The sequence below is a fragment of the Elephas maximus genome, chromosome 5 (genome assembly GCF_024166365.1).
Source record: "Elephas maximus indicus isolate mEleMax1 chromosome 5, mEleMax1 primary haplotype, whole genome shotgun sequence".
In the NCBI taxonomy this organism is placed as follows: domain Eukaryota; kingdom Metazoa; phylum Chordata; class Mammalia; order Proboscidea; family Elephantidae; genus Elephas; species Elephas maximus.
The window spans coordinates 54,397,209-54,414,351 of record NC_064823.1 but is presented as its reverse complement, the minus strand read 5'-3'; the positions used below and the strand labels follow the sequence as shown (position 1 = coordinate 54,414,351).

The following is a 17,143-nucleotide window of genomic DNA, read 5'->3' as shown; positions in this document are numbered from 1 at the left end:
CTCAAGCATAACGAGGATTGTGAGGATGGCGCGGGGCTGGGCAGTGTTTCCTTCTGTTGTACATAGGGTTGCTATGAGTTGAAACTGACCTGAGAGCACTTGACAACAACAGTGTAATTTTACTTACTACCCCTTCATTCTCCACTCTCACCCTCCTGGCACTACTTTTAAACAATTCCCAAATATCATATGATTCCATTTGTAAATACTTCGGTTATCATAGTTGTTTAACATAAGGAACATTTAATATATTTTATGGGTACTAATGCTTTTTTAATGCTTTCATCTTTGTGGCTATTTTATGCTGTGATATTAATTGGAAATATTTGTTTAAACTCATAGCTTTCCTTGGTTCATCATATCAGGTTATAAATTAACCAGACACATTGAGATTCAATCAGACAGTTTTCGAAATTGCTGCTGCTGTCTTCAAAACATCAGGACTGTCCGGATGCTGTTAATAATAACAAAATGATAATAACTATAATTTTCATAATAAATTTAACCAAAGCCTATGAAAATTTTCTTTTTTAATTTCAGGATTTGCTCCAATCTTTCTTTGTAAACCCTACTTTGTTACACCCATTTTTTAAATCTTGTCATCTTCTTTCATGCATGTCATTAATAATACCTTACATATAGTGCTAGTAAACCGAGTGAAAAATGGGGACCCTCACTTGACCCTGGGCAAAGTCTTTGTTACCCAATGTGCTGTAGCAAAGTAGAGCACACCAAGGTTATTTTAGTCTATCCTTAGAATAGACTCACTCCTCTTGGCTCTTTTATAGCCTAGGACAATGTTGAGCATCAAAGGTGGGGTGGAGGTGGTGAGTTGGGATGCTACTTTCTAAGAGCCCAAATATTCTCACTCTTGGAAAACCTCTTTGGCATACAGAAGCAAAGAGGGAGATAAACCTCAAGAACAGAGAATTCCTTATATATCCTCTTACTGCTGCAGCCATGGAATCTCTGGCATTAGCAGGCTGCTGTGCATAAACACTTTCTTCAGCCAGGGACCGGAAGCTACCCTTCCCTGTGGAGGGAGATCCTCTTTGTTCTTTCCTCATTGTGGGCAGGGCCACTGCCCCTTAACAGGTCAGTCAGTGATTGTGTTCCTTCCCCTTCTCTCCACTTCCTTGCTTCTAGGCATTTGGTATAGTAGAAGTGCCTGGCCTGTCTTGAGATTCCTGTCCAGTATGATAAACACACCTGGGAAGGGCCATCCTCTGTCTTCCTTGTTCCCAACTTATTGTTTATGTGAGCAGTGGGTGGTCTTTTCAGTAGGCCACAGAGGGAATAGGAGGCACCACTTAAGTGTTTAAGCCTAAGCCTCCACTCTACCACTGATCACAAGGGAAGCCTGCTTTTAGAGTTCGGAGACTTGCCCAGCTATTAATAAAGTAATGTAACATTTTCCATTTGGCTGCCACTTAACATTTCTTGTTGGTATAATACATGACTGGGAACTCCAGTGAAAAGCGGTAGTAATGGAGGAGCTATGGCACCAAACCCCAACTCAGCTTCTAATTTGACAAATGCTCCTCCTGGAGTTATTAAAATTGTGCAAGATGGTGCAGGACTTATATTTATAACAATCTACCTAGTATAGCAGGTGTAATTTTTTCTTTTTTTTTTTTTTATTGAACTCCTTTTTCATATATTATAGGTAACATGGTTGCAAATTGGCAAGTTCAGGTCAGATTTCTTCCCCATGAAGTAGCTTGGGTCCTCATACTGTGGACCTGTTTTTCTTCTTCTGCAGCATTCACCCTCTGCTTCAAACTGTCTTTTTCATTTACTTTAGGGTTTCCCCCCGACCCCGCCTTTGTAATGCCCTCTTTTTTTGTGGATTCTTAGTTCTTCATGTAATCCACATCCCATTGTTCTTGGTGTTTTTGCCCTTTGCTGTTCTTCAAGGCATTGCTTAATCATTTCAACCAGAACAATCTATCCTAGTCTTACCTACTCCCTGACCTATAAGGATCCCCCAAGTGAGACATTTTTATAAGTCAGTTTTTCGTGTCCATGCCAGCAGAGTACAATATAATGAAAATTGTGGATCAGAAATTATCTTATGGCCCATGACAAAGCAGGAGAATGAAAGAATTGAGGTGTTCCGTAAGTATCTGACACCTACCACTCACAGCTCACTCACATCTCTGTTTTTCACCTGGTTCCAATACTGAAGGGCAGGGAATGACCACTCTGTGAAATTTAAGGACATACTGATTCCAGACCCGGGAGCACATTATACCAGAAGGATCTAATATTATACTATAGAAACTTCTCTTTCCAGAAAATACCCCTGTTTTAGTCATCTAGTGCTACTGTAACAGAAAATATCACAAGTGGATGGCTTTAAAGAGAAGTTTATTCTCTCACAGTCTAGAAGTCCGAATTCAGGGTGCCAGCTCCAGGGGAAGGCTTTCTCTCTCTGTTGGCTCTGGAGGAAGGTCCCTGTCATCAGTCTTCCTTTGGTCTGGGAGCATCTCCGTGCAGGATCCTCAGGTCCAAAGGACACACTCTGCTCCCGGCACTGTTTTCTTGGCAGTATGGGGTCCCCAACTTTCTACTTACTTCCCTTTCCTTTTATCTCTTGAAAGACAAAAGGTGGTGAAGGCCACACCCTAGGGAAACTCCCTTTATGTTAGATCAGGGATGTGACCTGGTAAGGGTGTTACAATCCCACCCTAATCTTCTCTAACATAAAATTACAATCACGAAATAGAGGACAACCACAGAGTACTGGAAATCATGGCCTAACCAAGTTGATACACACATTTTTGGGGGGACATAATTCAATCATGACATGCCCTGACTGAGTTAACAATTGTTTGTGAAAGGGAAAACATATGTAATACATACCTCTTTCCTCGGCATGTTTAACAAAGGAAACCCTGGTGGCATAGTGGTTAAGAGCTACGGCTGCTAACCAAAATGTTGGCAGTTTGAATCCACCAGGTGCTCCTTGGAAACTCTATGGGGGCAGTTCTACCCTGTCCTATAGGGTTGCTATGAGTCAGCATCAACTCAATGGCAAAGGGTTTATGTTTAACAATGTGTACCAGGGTGCATTATGGAAACAATATAGAAAGATTTTCTTTTTTTCCAGATGATCACTATTTAATCTTTTAAGCATATCTAGTACCTCTGAGGAGCCCTGGTGGCACAGTGGTTAAGAGCTTTGCTGCTAACCAAAGGGTTGATAGTTAAACTAGCTACTCCTTGGAAACCTTATGGGGCAGTTCTACTCTGTTCTGTAGTGTGGCTATGAGCTGGAATCAACTCTATGGCAGTGGGTTTGGTTTTTTTTGGGTTTAGTACCTCTGATAATGTAGAAAGTGTGAGAAGAGACAAACTGGCTAGTGCAGGGCTTATATTTATACTTAGTATAGCAGGCATAATGTTTATTTTTATTATTAAAATAGAATAAAAATAACATTACCATGAAGGTTTCCTAAATGACTCACCATCTGTTTGGTAATTTACCTTTTTCCTTGGTACCTTAGGTCAAAGGCCTCATTGATTTTGTCAGAAGACAATGTGTGGGTCACCAGTGCACCCAGATCGAATTTATTTTTGCAGTCAGTAACCACTTTGGGACAGAATCTATACTCTTCCTGTTGCCAGGAACTCCAGGTCCTGCTCAGTGTAACTCGTCACAGCCAATAAACAGGAGGCTGAAGTGGGAGATCAGAAAGGCAGCTTTATTTTGTTGTGCAAGGAAAGGAACAGTCGGAGCTGGTCTCCAAGATTGTTTAAGCATAAGGTTTAGTGAGGTTGCTTATATAGCACTTACAAGCAGGGAAATCATGTAAATTATATCAGCAACATTCTAAATGATGCTGTGCAGGCACAGTAGGGGTTACATACAACTTTAGAGGATATACGTTTAGAAAATGGCAGTTAAACTCTTCTTAGGGGTGGGAAAGTTAGTATGTAAGAGGCACTTAATCAGCCAAGGTTAAGTTTAAGTTTCTTGAACTAGTTTAAACTGGGTTTTGTTGACTTACTCATTCTGCTTGAAAGAGAATATATAAGTTTTAGGGTGTAATCTCTTCCTTGGTTTATGGCCACACTTAAGAGGCATTTGGCGGCTGTGGGATTTTTCTCAGCATCAAAGGCTGCTGCCTTATTCCTTCCTTTTCTTGAGACATTCATCACTCACGACCAATGCTGGCCCTAAACCACTGTGTTGCAGAAAATTGGGTCTGACATGCTCTTTAAGGAGATCTTTCTTGATTGGTAAGCTGTTCACAGGGCTTGGCAGGTAATGGGGTTTTTTCCTCCTTGTTAGATTTCATTTGCACCATCATCATATTTATAGCTGAGATGTAGTGGGATATGAACTTGGTTAAACAATTTAGAAGGCAAGGCAGGAACAGACATAGCAGAAAGATAAAAATTAGTGGAATCACCAGGAGCCAAAGCCAGCTGCAACTGGGAAATAAGGACATAATTTAATCTCACCAAGGGGTCATTTTTTTCAGATTCTGTTACAAGTCTTGGTCTTGTCCAGTTAGCTACTTTGTCAATTACTTGTAAATTCAGCTCAGCTTCATGAGAGGTATCGACCCACACATGGCAGGATGTGTTGGCTATGGCACAAACTCTTCCCTCCTTAGTCAGAATATAGTCTAGAGCTAAATGGTGATCTGGTGCTACTCTGGCCAGACAGTCCAATGACTTTTATTGCACTTTTAGGGCTCTGTTCGTGGTTCATGATAGAATGTGGATGATGTCAGAAAGGTTGAGCACAGACTCCTATAAAGCAGCTAATTGTGGGAAGACATTTAGAGTTCTTAAAATGAATCGTCCTTTTCCCGTCTCTGTGATGGGGTTAAATCCTGTTTTCCATAAATCTCAGCCTTCTTCTGTATCATCAGTAGCTTTTCTTTGCCACTTGTGTATATGGGAAAATGGAAGTTTCATAAGGGTGGTAAGGCTATTGGGGGTCACAAGAACAATTGGGAAAGTGAAAACTTTTGTCATGCAAGTGCCAGATGATTCTTTTGGGTTTAGACATGGATGAGCTGGGCTCCTGCAATACTAAATACTGGGGGAGGTAAAATTACTGCATAGAAAATAGAATTTTTGGGGTGCATAAACAGAACTACCTTTGTTGTGTGGCTAAGGAGGTGGGTAGTGTTGAACCATGTTGAAAAGCTGTTAACCCAAAAGGGGAAATTTTGATACCTTGATTATAACCTGGATCGTCACTAAGTGTAGCCTGTGAGGAAAGGTATCTCTAAGCAATGAAGTTCCCAAGGTAATATGAAAAATTTGTTAAGTTGATCCTGTTAAAAGAGGCAGTTTCAGGGATCAACTTGGTCCACCAAGCCAGGTTGAGTGTTTGGAAACATAGCACAGCTCCTTTCAAATCCTTTTTAATGGGGGTACTCTTATTTCTAAAGTGTTGTCAAAGGTACTGTTATTCTTTTCAGGCTTCGGTATTACAGATGTACAGGAAGAGTTGGTGATAGGGCTTCCCTAAACAAACAAAAAAAATCCAAACCCTAAAAATTATTCAGATTTCCTCCCTGGGAAATGGAGTTGGAAAGTTGGATGAATTGGTTGTTTTCCCATTAGCTTGGGCTACAGGAATCCCCTGGAGAAGGATAGTAACGATCATTACTAATCCCATTGTGGCTAGAGGGCTTTCAGCCTTTTATTAGTCTGACTTGTTTAAACACAGCATAAAGAAACAAAAAGGCAAACAGTGTATATAATACAATGAACAAGATTAAGAGTTAGTTTGGGATTGGATTTATGCAGGATGTTGTTAGGAAGCAAGTACTTAAGGCCTTTAATAGGTTCACAGTCTAGTTCTGACGAGTTTGTCCCTTGATGTCTGGTCGAATGGTTCTTTTTACTCAGGTGTGGTAGATCTAAGCTTTGAGACTGCTGAGCTTCACAGCTTTGGGAGTGGTGAGCAGCACTTCAAATGGCCCAGTTCACTTTTTTTGAAGGAGCTCAATTTTCCAAGATTTTAAGAGAATCCAGTCCTCAGGCTGAAAGGGATGGAGTGGTACTTCTGGCTCAGGTGGGTGACGGCTGAGAGCGTACCTGTGGAGTGAAGACAGATTTGCTGAGACAGGCTGCAAAAGGCTTATTAGGATTAACCAAGAGGGAGCGCCCATACGATAGCTCAAAAGGGCTGATTTTTAGTTTTCCTCAAGGGGTGGCTCTAGCTCTCAAGAGGGCCATGGGCAATGTCTTAGTCTAGACCAATTTAGTCTCTTGGCAGAGGTTAGCTATGTGTCTTTTTAGGGTCTGATTGCTCTTTTTATTTTACCAGTAGACAGTGGTCTCCAAACTGAATGTAGGTTCCAGTTAATGTCTAAAGCTTCCGCTACTCTCTGGACTAAATGAGCAATAAAGTGAGGTCCGTTGTTGCTTCCAATGGAAGGAGGAAGTCCAAATTTAGGAATTACATCATTGATGAGGTGTTTAACTACTTCTGTGGCCTTTTATGATTGGCTAGGAAAGACTTCTATTTACTTGGTGAAAGTATCTATGCACAGTAGCAAATATTTACAGTTCTCAGGGGCTCTTGGAATTTCAGTAAAATCAATTTGCCCCTTTTTCTGGCATAGTCCTTTGTCTTTGTATGCCTGGATATGCATTGATGGTGTTCTTTGGATTGTTTTTGGCTCAGGTGGGGCAGGCTCTTACAATGGATTCAATGGTGGACAGAACTTTTGGGCCCCCCAGGGCACTGTCATAAAGTCTATCTCTATTACAATGAGTTGAGTGATGTGCTTTCAGGAGAATAGGATGACTAATTTCAGTGGGATGAAGATTTTTTCCATGTTCAGAGTAGAGCCGTCTATCTTTCATGGCTCTCCCATTTTGAGTGAGGTCTCTGACTTGTTGGGAATAGTAGGGTCTTAAGTCAGTAGGAGACAGCTGTAGCTGGGGTATCAGTGAAATGATAACCGTTGGTTTCTGTGTCCAGGCAGCTTCTTTGGCTGTGGCATCTGTCTTTCGATTGCCTTTTGCTACAGTGGTATTTCTTTTTTGGTGCCCTTGGCAGTGCACTACGCCGGCTTGTGCAGGGAGGAGGATGGCTTGAAGGAGGTGAATGATTTCTTGTGAATGCTTCATGTCTTTTCTGGTGGCAGTGAGGCACCCCCTTTCTCTCCAGATGACCCCATGGGCATGAAGTACTCCAAAAATGTTTTAGAGTTCGTGTAAATTGTGACCGTCTTGTTCTTGTAGAGTCACGTGCATGCAGTCTTCTGCTCTGAGATTCTGGGAGGGAGGGCCCCCTGACTCCAATGTCTTGTCCAGCATTACAACTGCATTTCTTTCTCTATTTTCAACAAAGCTGCTTCCACTGGTATACAATTCCAGGTCAGAGTTCCCCAGAGGTCTGTCACTCAGGCCTGGTATGCTGGTATATGGTCTTCATACAGTCATGGGCCTTCTCCTGTTGGGGAAGAGAAGGTAGGAGAGTGGCAGGGTTGAGACAGGCCATTTCCTGGCGCGAGATACATGAGGTATCCAGGAGCACTGCCTGGTACTTGGCCATCCATCCCTGAGAGATCCAGTGTGACTCTCACTGTTCTGGGATGGTGAGAACAGAGTTTGGCACTTTGATCCTTAGGGGTTGCCTGAGAGTCAGCTTCTTGGCTTCCTTGATGACAAGTACAGTGGCTGTTGCTGCCTGTAGGCAGGCAGGCCAACCCTTGGTCGCTGCATCCACCTTCTTTGAAAAATAGGCCATGGGTCACTTCCAGCTCCCCAGAGTCTGGGTGAAGACCTCTGTTGTAATCCTCGCTGATTCATGAACGAAGAGTTTAAAAGGGTAACTTAGGTCTGGCAACCCAAGTGTGGGAGCTTCTGTCAATTTTACTTTCAAGGTTTTGAAGTCTTGATCTTAGTGGTCCAGTTTAGGGGCTCTGTTTCTTTCCCTTTTAGAGCCTGGTTAGAGAGGTTTTACAATGAGCCCAAAGTTTGGGATCCAGATGTGCCAAAATTCTGCCATCCCTAGGAAGGCTTTTAGCTGTTTTCTGGTAGAGAAGGCAGCCAGTTGGCAGATGGCGTTTTTTTTTTTTTTTTTTTTTTTGCCAGTAACAATTCATGTTTGGAGGCTTTAATTTTGAACTCCAATATGTGACTTCTAACTGGTCGGGCTTTTTCTTTCTGTACTTGCTACTCAGCATTGCCCAGAAAGTTAAGAAGTTCAGTGGTATTCTGAAGTGAGTCACACTCATCTTTGCTGGCAATAAGGAAATTATCTAAGTACTGTAACAGAATCCTATTGGTAAGAGTCAGCTGGCATAATTCTCGTGCCAGTGCTGCACCAAAAAAGGTGGGGCTGTTTTTGAACCCTTGGGCAGGACAGCCCAACAGAGCTGCTGCTTGTGTTCTGAGAGTGGCCCCTCCCACTCAAAAGCAAAAATTTCTTGGCTTTTGTTTTCCACTGGGATGCAGAAGAATGCATCCTTTAAATCCAACACAGTGAACCTAGTGAGAGCCGGAGAGGGTGTGGAGCGCAGGGTGTAAGGGTTTAGAATCACTGGCTGAATTGTCATGGTTACTTGATTTACCACTCTCAGGTCCTTCAGGAAGCAATATTCTCAAGTTTTTTTTTTTTTTTACTGGCAGGATGTGTTGAACTACAACTGGCAGGGTCAATTTAGTCCCGTGTTTTCAGTACCTATTGATGGTGTCTGCAACGGCTCGGTGGGCCTCAACTCTGATAGGATATTCCTTTAGCTTAGTGGGGTGGTGCCTGGCAAGAGTTCAGTGATAACTGGTGTCATGTTCTTAGCCCTCCCAGGTGTTTTGTCTGCCCAGACCCAGGGCACTACTGTTTCCATAGCTTCTGAGGCTGTAAGTCCTCAGTGGAGGACTCCCTCCAAGCAGTTGGTCAGTGGTTTGACTTGAGCTTGGTTTAAAAAGAGCCATTTGCAGCCTCCAACCCGAGTTGGGCAGTACTTGCATATGCATTTGTCCATTTTTAAAGGTCATTTGTACCTGTAACTTGCTAAGCAGGTCTTGGTCCGTAAAGGCACTGGGCAGTCTGGCACATATAGGAAGGAGTGAGTTAGAGACCTTCCCTGTAAAGAGAAGGTTAAAGGCTGTAAGAAGGGGTGGTGGGGGGAGGGATGGTCTTCTTTTCCTGACACACTGACTAGTGGAGCGGTCCTTTCCATTACCAGGGCTGCCTTTTTTTCAGTCGTTGTGGTGTGAGTTGCCCTCCTATCTACCAGAAACTTTATGGGTTTTCTTTTCTTCTTTATTATAACCAGACACTCTGGTGGAGGGCTGGCTTCTGGTCTACCTTAGTCTGACTTATCTTCTAGTGGCATGAGCAGGCACTGGGTTGCCTCTCTCTTTTTTTGTTCCTTTCCTTGGTATTTTGGACACTCTCACTTCCAATGCCCTTTCTCTTTACACCAGCTGTACTGGTCTCTTTCTGAAGGGACGCAGGGCCTTCTTGGCTCTTGTGGTGTCCACCTCCCTCCTTTTCTTTCTTTTCTTAGGGATGGGTCTCCAGCCTGCAAGGTGGCTGCTGGGAGGGCTTCCTGGCACCTTTGGTCTGTAACTTTCTTTTTTTCTTGCTCCTTATCTCAGTTAGAGTAAGTTTGGCAGACTAGTTCCATTAGCTGAGAGAATCTTGACTCAATATCTCCTTTTACTTTCTGAAGCTCTCTTCTAATATTGGGAGCACTTTGCCCTATGAAGATCATACTGACCATTCGGGCATTCTCAGGGCTCTCAGGATCCAAATCAGTGAATTGTGTGAAAGCAGCATAAATTATCTCCAAAAACCAGAAGGGGTCTTCATTAGACTTCTGTTTAACTCTGTGCACTTTTATTAAATTTTTCTGTTTGGGTACCACATTCTTTAAGTCTTCTAAGAGATATTCTCTGTGGTAAGTAAGGTGTATTTGTCTTGCTGTGGTGTTGGGGTCCCAGCCAGGGTTGGCAATGAAGGCATCAGCCACATTCAAGTTCATGGCCTATAACTCATGTTGCCTGTTTACCTCAGTCCAAGCTTTTTCAAACACCATATGGTACTCTTCTGGGGTGAAAAGCACATCACACAGCACCTGGCATTCAGCCCAAGTGGAGCTGCGAGTGAGGAAGATGGAGGCAAAAAGATCTTGTATCTGCTTAGGGTTCTCTCTATATCCGGGGCTGTTGTTTTTCCAGTTATAGAGATAACTGGCGGCAAAGGGCTGTTGAACCCAGACCATTCTGGCATCTCTGGCTGGGACTTGATGTAAAGGATGTATGCTATCAAGCTTTCTTACAGATTTGGGACCACAACCCTCAGAACTATGGCCTCCCTGAGAGTCCTGCCCCCCTCTTTCAGAGCCTTTCCTGTTGGCTGAATTGGGATACCCAAAAGCTGTTCCAGTCCACGTATCAGGTGGCAATTCCACTGGCAGGGTTGAAGGGCTGGGTAACTGAGGATACAGAGCAGGGGGTCATGGTTCCAGTGTCTGTGGAGGGGCTGCAACTGGAGAAGGATACAGAGGGGGAAGGGTTGGAAACGGGAGTCATCCTCTGGATCCAGGGGCAAGACTGATGGTTTCATTCATCAGCCTTTTTCTGCACTAAGATCTGTTTCTGCAGATTTTTGTTTTAGTATAAAACCATAAAAGCTTTAACATACATCTTCTCATCCCATTTCCCTTCACACATACAAAAGAGGTCAAGTTGCAAGATAGAGTTATAGTGCAAGGACCTGTTTGGGAGCTATTTCTCACTGTCTCCTAGTTGGTATTGGGGCCAAGAAGTGTTACAAAAGAAAATCATTTCTTCTTTTTCATAAGGTCTGACCCAAAGTAAGACCAATTCTTTAGAATGCACCCTAACAGAGTACATTCAGGAATTCCTTGTGCGTTACCCACGTATCCAAATGCTAGCAATCAAACAAATAAGTAACAAACACCTAAAACCTTTTCCGTCCTCAGCAGCCAATTGCTTTCACTTCTTTGAGTTCTTCTAAGGCTTTACATAGGATTTAAATTGTTACTAACCAAGACTATATGATCCTCCTTCCTGGGAAACACCTCAAACAAATTTCACGTCTTCCACTAAGTCACTGTTGGGTCCAGGGCAAGTCAGCCTTCAGGGCCACTCTGAGGTCTCCAGAAGAAATCTTCTGGTGGCACCAGATGTTGGGATTGGTCTGTGGTCTGATCTGCCTCCAGAACCAAGCAGATGACTCCTGGCTGGCTCACCAGAAACTCCAGGTCCTCTTTGGCATGAGTAGTCACAGTTAATAAACAAAAGACCGAGGTGGAAGATCAGAAAGGCAGCTTTGTTTTGTTGCACAAGGAAAGGAACAGTCAGGGGTGATGTTTCCAAGACCATTCAAGGATAAGATTTAGGGAGTTTGCTTTTATAGAGCTTACAAGCAGAGAGGTCATGTGAATTACATCAGCAACATTCTAAATCATGCTAAGCAGATGCAGTAGGGGTTACATACAACTTCACAGGATGCATGTTTAGAAAATGGTGGATAAACTTCTCCTAGGGGCAGGAAAGTTAGTATATATGAGGCATTTAATGAGCCAAAGTTAAGTTTAGGTCTCTTGAACTAGTTTAAACCAGTTCTCACTGGCTTATTGTCCTGCCTGAAAGAGAAAATACAAGCTCTAAGGTGTAATCTCTTGCTTGGTTTATGGCCACACTTAAGAGGCACTAGGTGACTGTGGGATTTTTCCCAGTATCAAAGGCTGCCGCCTTACTCCAACCTGAATTCAGCCCAAATGCCGATAAAGAAAGGCATGGTGCTGGACATAGAGTAGTTTAATCAGTGTTTATTAGGCCAGATTTGGGCTACTTAAAATGGATTAAACCTCCCCCATCTTCTATTTTCTCTACCTTTTCCAACTTTTATTACTTTCTTCATGAGAAAAATTCAAGATTAAAGAAACTTCTAGATAAGGAATCATCACAATTTGGTCAAAGTTTTACTTTCTGTCCCTCTATGTTGAATAATTTATTTTGAAACCTTTATATTTGCAAATTGTAGTTATGTTTTCATACTAACTCCAATACTTTCAAGTAAATTAATAAAATAACCTTTTATGCAGTCTTTAGATATGTTTTCTGTGTATTCACAGAGTCACTGTACCAGAAAAATTGGTCAACATTCAACCATTTCAGGAGGTAGCATATGATAAAAAACTGATGGTACTGAAGGAATAAATCCAAACTGCACTGAAAGCACTGTCAAAAAACAAGGCTTCTGGAATTGACAGAATACCTGTTGAGATGTTTCAACAAACAGATGCAGTGTTGGAGGTGCTCAGTTGCCTATGCAAAGAAATTTGGAAGACAGCTACCTGGCCAACCAACAGGAAGAGATCCATATTTGTGCCCATTCCAAAGAAAGGTGATCCAACAGAATGCAGAAATTATGGAACAATATCATTAATATCACACACAAGTAAAATTTTGCAGAAGATCATTCAAAAGCAGTTGCAGCAGTACATTGACAGGGAACTGCCAGAAGTTCAGAAGAAGATGTGAAATGAGGGATATCATTGCTGATGTCACATGGATCTTGACTGAAAGCAGAGGATACCAGAAAGACGTTTACCTGTGTTCTATTGACTATGCAAAGGCATTTGACTGTGCGTATCAACAAATTATGGATAACATAGCGAAGAATGGGAATTCCAGAACACTTAATTGTGCTCATGAGGGACCTGTATATAGTCCAAGAGGCAGTCATTCAGACAAAACAAGGGATACTGCATGGATTAAAGTCAGGAAAGGTGTGCATCAAGATTGTATCCTTTCACCATACTTATTCAATCTGTATGCTGAGCAAATAATCTGAGAAGCTGCAGTGTATGAAGAAGAACATGGATTCAGGATCGGAAGAGGACTCATTAACAACCCGTGTTATGCAGATGACACAATCTTGCGTGCTGAAAGTGAAGAAGACTTAAAGCACTTACTGATGAAGATCAAAGACCACAGCCTTCAGTATGGATTACACCTCAACATAAAGAAAACAAAAATTGTCACAACTGGACCAGTAAGCAACATCACGATAAATGGAAAAAAGATTGATGTTGTCAAGGATTTCACTTACTTCAGTCCACAATCAATGCCCATGAAAACAGCAGTCAGGAAATCGAAGTGTTAAAAAGCAAAGATGTCACTTTGAGGACTAAGGTGCACCTGACCCAGTCCATGAGTTGGGGGCTGACTTGACAGCAGCTAGCAACAACAGTGAGTTGGGGGCTGCAACAAATAAAGGAAAGGCTGTCTGTTATAAAACTATACAATGGAACCAATGGTAGAACTCTGCCAGTGTGAAAATGGGCAAGTCACTCTGGCTAAATTTGAAGAATCATTTAAGGGCCATTAGAATTACCATTTCCTGAAGAACACATTCAAGTGAAAATACTTCTCTTGTTTTTCTTTTTCCCTTTGGTGTTATCCGAACAAAATTTGAAAGCCTACACATTCTAAAGGGCTGATTCTTCTTTTTAAATTGATCACAAGTAATTTGACATCTCTTTCTAATTACCCTGATTTGGTTGTATTCATGTTATAGTTGGGTTTGAAGGAGCAATAATATTTCTCTAAATGTGCATTGACTCACTTGATCACCCCAAATCATCAATTCCTTTAAATGGATTTAAGTAAAAATTTCTTTACCCAGCTCTGATTGATTTCTATTACTTGAGCCCTGTTTATCTTCCACTGTAGTCTTCATGAAATGCCCAGTACTACAGCCGCAACAAATTATTGCACTTTCCTCTCCTCATGCCTTAGTTCATGCTGTTTCTCAGCCTGATGTGCTTTTCACCTTATTTCTTTCAGTTAAAATATAAACTGTATTTCTAAGCCTGACTTAAATGGTATTCTTTCCAAGAAAATTTTCTTGATTCTTCTATCAGAAATCAGTCCTTCCTTTTTTGCTTTTCCTATAGCATACAATTTATAATCTGCCTTGAATGATTACAGGAGTCCCTGGGTGGTGCGAATGGTTAAGTGTTCAACTACTGACTGAAAGGTTGGTGGATCAAACCCACCTCAGAAGAGAGGCCTGGTGATTGGCTTTTGAAAGGTCACAGCCTTGAAACATCTATGGAGTGCAGTTCTACTCTGCACATATTGGGTCACCATGAGTCAAAATCAACTTGATTGCAGTAGGTTTGGCTTTTGAATGATTGTATAACGTGTGTGTGCACGCATGTGCATATGTTTCTTTAACAGACTGTGAATTCTTTGAAGGCAGAGACTTTTTACCTTCCACATTGCTATCAAGGAGTCTTTTGTTGCCTTGAATTAAATGGAAATTTAATATACAGGATAGTAAGGAAAGATGCTGTAATTGGAATATAGTATAGTGGCAGAAAAATACTACAGAGACAGATGCTCAACTGATATTTTCTAATGATGATGGGAAACTACTAGGATTAAAGCACAAACAAAAGGGAAAGAAAATCTGGGGGAGGGGCTGTGAACACCTAGACTTCTGTTCCTGCTCTAGGGGAGGGGCTGTGAGCATCTAGGCCACTGTACCTGCTCCACAGGAGGGGCTGTAAGCCCAAGGGAAGTGTCGACATATTCTAAATTGGAAACAAAATTATGAAAGAACAGAGAGAATGTACATCTCTTTAGTTCATGCATGACCCTGATATTAGACATGCATTAACTGACTGTTGCTACTCAGGGGAAATAAAAAATATATTTTTCAAATATTAAGTATACTGTTTGTCTTAGTTATCTGGTGCTGCTGTAGCAGAAATACCACAAGTGGATGGCTTTAACCAACAGAAATTTATTTTCTCACAGTTTAGGGGCCTAGAAGCCCGAATTCAGGGCACTGGCCCCAGAGGAAGGTTTTCTCTCTCTGTCGACTCAGGGGGAAGGTACTTGTCTCTTCAGCTTCTGTTTCCTGGTTCTTTGGAGAGCTCCATGTGGCTTGGTGTCTATTTTCCCCCATCTCTGCTTGCTCCTTTTATGTCTTGTAAGAAGTTGACTCAAGACACACCCTATACTAATCCTGCCTCATTAATATAAGAGACAACTCATTACCAAATGGGATTATAGATACAGGCATGAAAGTCAGGATTTATGACACATTTTGGGGGGAGGACACAATTCAATCCATACACTGTTCTAATTATACTATGGCCTATTTATTATAATATCGTGGCATATGTTTAGCATATTCCCAAATATATTTCTCCAGAGGCTGGGTTATAAAAAATTTGCCTCAATCTCTATGGAAGAAGTGCATTCCCCCACTGCAGCCTGTACATAGTAGTTGGATTCTCAGCCAGCTCATAACAGTGTATAAAATGAAGGCACTGCACTAATTGTATTATACAACTATACTCTGTGTGTAAAAGTGCTTTTGTATGTAGTACGTAGGGGGACACTATAAAGTATCCCCAGGAGCCCTGGTGGTACAGTGATCAAGCACTCAGCTGCTAACCAAATGGTTGTGAGTTTGAACCCAAGAGCCACTCTGCAGGATAAAGATGTGGCAGCCTGCTTCTGTAAAGATTTATGGCCTTGGAAACTGTATGGGAGGCTCTACTCTGTTGTGTAGGGTTGCTGAGTCAGAGTTGACTTGATGGCAGCGGGATAAAGTACCCACACAGTTTGCAAGTAGGGTGTTATGAGTGAAATTGTCTTCCCCTCAAAAAGATATGTTCAAGTCCTAACCCCCACATACCTGTGAATGTGACTTTATTTGGAAATAGCATTTGCAGATTTAGTTAGTTAACATGAGGTCATACTGGAGTAGGCTGGGCCCTAGCCCAATAGGACTGGTGTCCTTATAAAAAAAGAAGAGACACACAGAACCATAGATGGAAAATGGCCATGTGAAGACGGAGGCAGAGATTGGAGTTATGCTACCCCAAGGCAAGGAATGCCTGGGGCTATCAGAAGCTGGAAGACATAAGAAAGGATCTTCCTCTAGAGCCTTCAGAGAGAACACAGCCCTACTGACAGACACCATGAATTTGGATTACTAGCCTCTAGAACTGTGAGAGAATAAATTTTTGTTTTAAACCACACACTTTGTGGTAATTGCCCTAGAAAACCAATACATAGGGCTACACACAATAGATGGTTATCTATCCATAGACCCCAGTGTTGCTGGATGTTTTCATGCTTCCAACAATCTCTGCGAAATGTGATTCATTTGGAAGCAAAAGTACAAGCAGACTAAAAAGAATGAGGAGTTTTGGTGATGCTTGGAGGTCCCTAATAATTATGTTGTTGTTATTAGTTGTTGTAGAATCAATTGCAGCTCATAGTGACCCTGTTATGTGCAGAAAGAACTTTTCCGTAGGGTTTTCTTACCTATAATCTTTATGGAAGGAGGTTGCCAGGCCTGTCTTCCAAGGTGCCTCTGGGAGGGTTTGAACCCCAACCTTTTAGCTAGTAGTCAAGCATTTGAACATTTGTGCCACCCAGGGACTCCTCTGATAATTTTACCCCCTGATTATTATACTGAGTTGAGTAAGAGCATCTAAAATTAATAATTGAGGCTCCTGATTAATAGGAAAGAGCTATTCTCTTCCAAAGCCAGATTCCATTTTGATTTTTAGTATAGGCTCTGCTTTAAAACTACAGCCTGTTATTTCTGTAACTTTTGTGCTTTGCTGAAGCCAGTAGATAAATAACTTTTTAAAAAGAATGAGGGAAAGTTGGCGGAATAGACAGATGCTTCCGTCGAGCCCTTTTTACAACAAAGACCTGAAAAAACAAGTGAGACGAGTATGTTTGTGACAAGCTGGGAGCCCTGAGCATCAAAGGCAAGCTTAGACAATGAACTGAGGGGCAGGGGAAGGAAGAGACCATTCAGAAGCGAAGAGGAGTTGCCGGACCTGAATCATGGGGACCCCTCAGGCAGCATTCCTGGAGCAGCTGCGGCAGCGGTGGTGGGCTGGTCCTAGCATTCGGCCGCAGTTTCCACAGGGAGAAGCAGCCAGCCACACAGCCCACTCACACCTCCGGAACCTGAGCAGAAGGGTGCTCTCAGCAAAAGATAAGTACTTGCGTATATTATACCGCGCCACCCCCACCCCCAACCCAGCTTCAGTGGCTGAATCCCTAGGCCTGAGATAGACCCTGGTGAGCACCTGGAGCCGTCCTCCCAGCCTTGGGGAAGGAAAAAATTTCCAACTGGGGG

At 42.3% G+C, this 17,143-nt stretch overlaps 1 protein-coding gene across 1 annotated transcript in view; it reads right to left on the bottom strand.

Annotated features, from left to right (window-relative positions):
* Window positions 1–429: 429 nt before the first annotated feature.
* Window positions 430–17,143, bottom strand: part of LOC126077546 (all-trans-retinol dehydrogenase [NAD(+)] ADH4-like) — a 56,125-nt gene continuing 39,411 nt past the window's right edge. Inside the window, 3 exon segments of the mRNA XM_049887069.1 lie at window positions 430–454; window positions 3,490–3,620; window positions 9,999–10,345. Of these exon segments, the coding sequence (XP_049743026.1) occupies window positions 430–454; window positions 3,490–3,620; window positions 9,999–10,345 (503 nt within the window).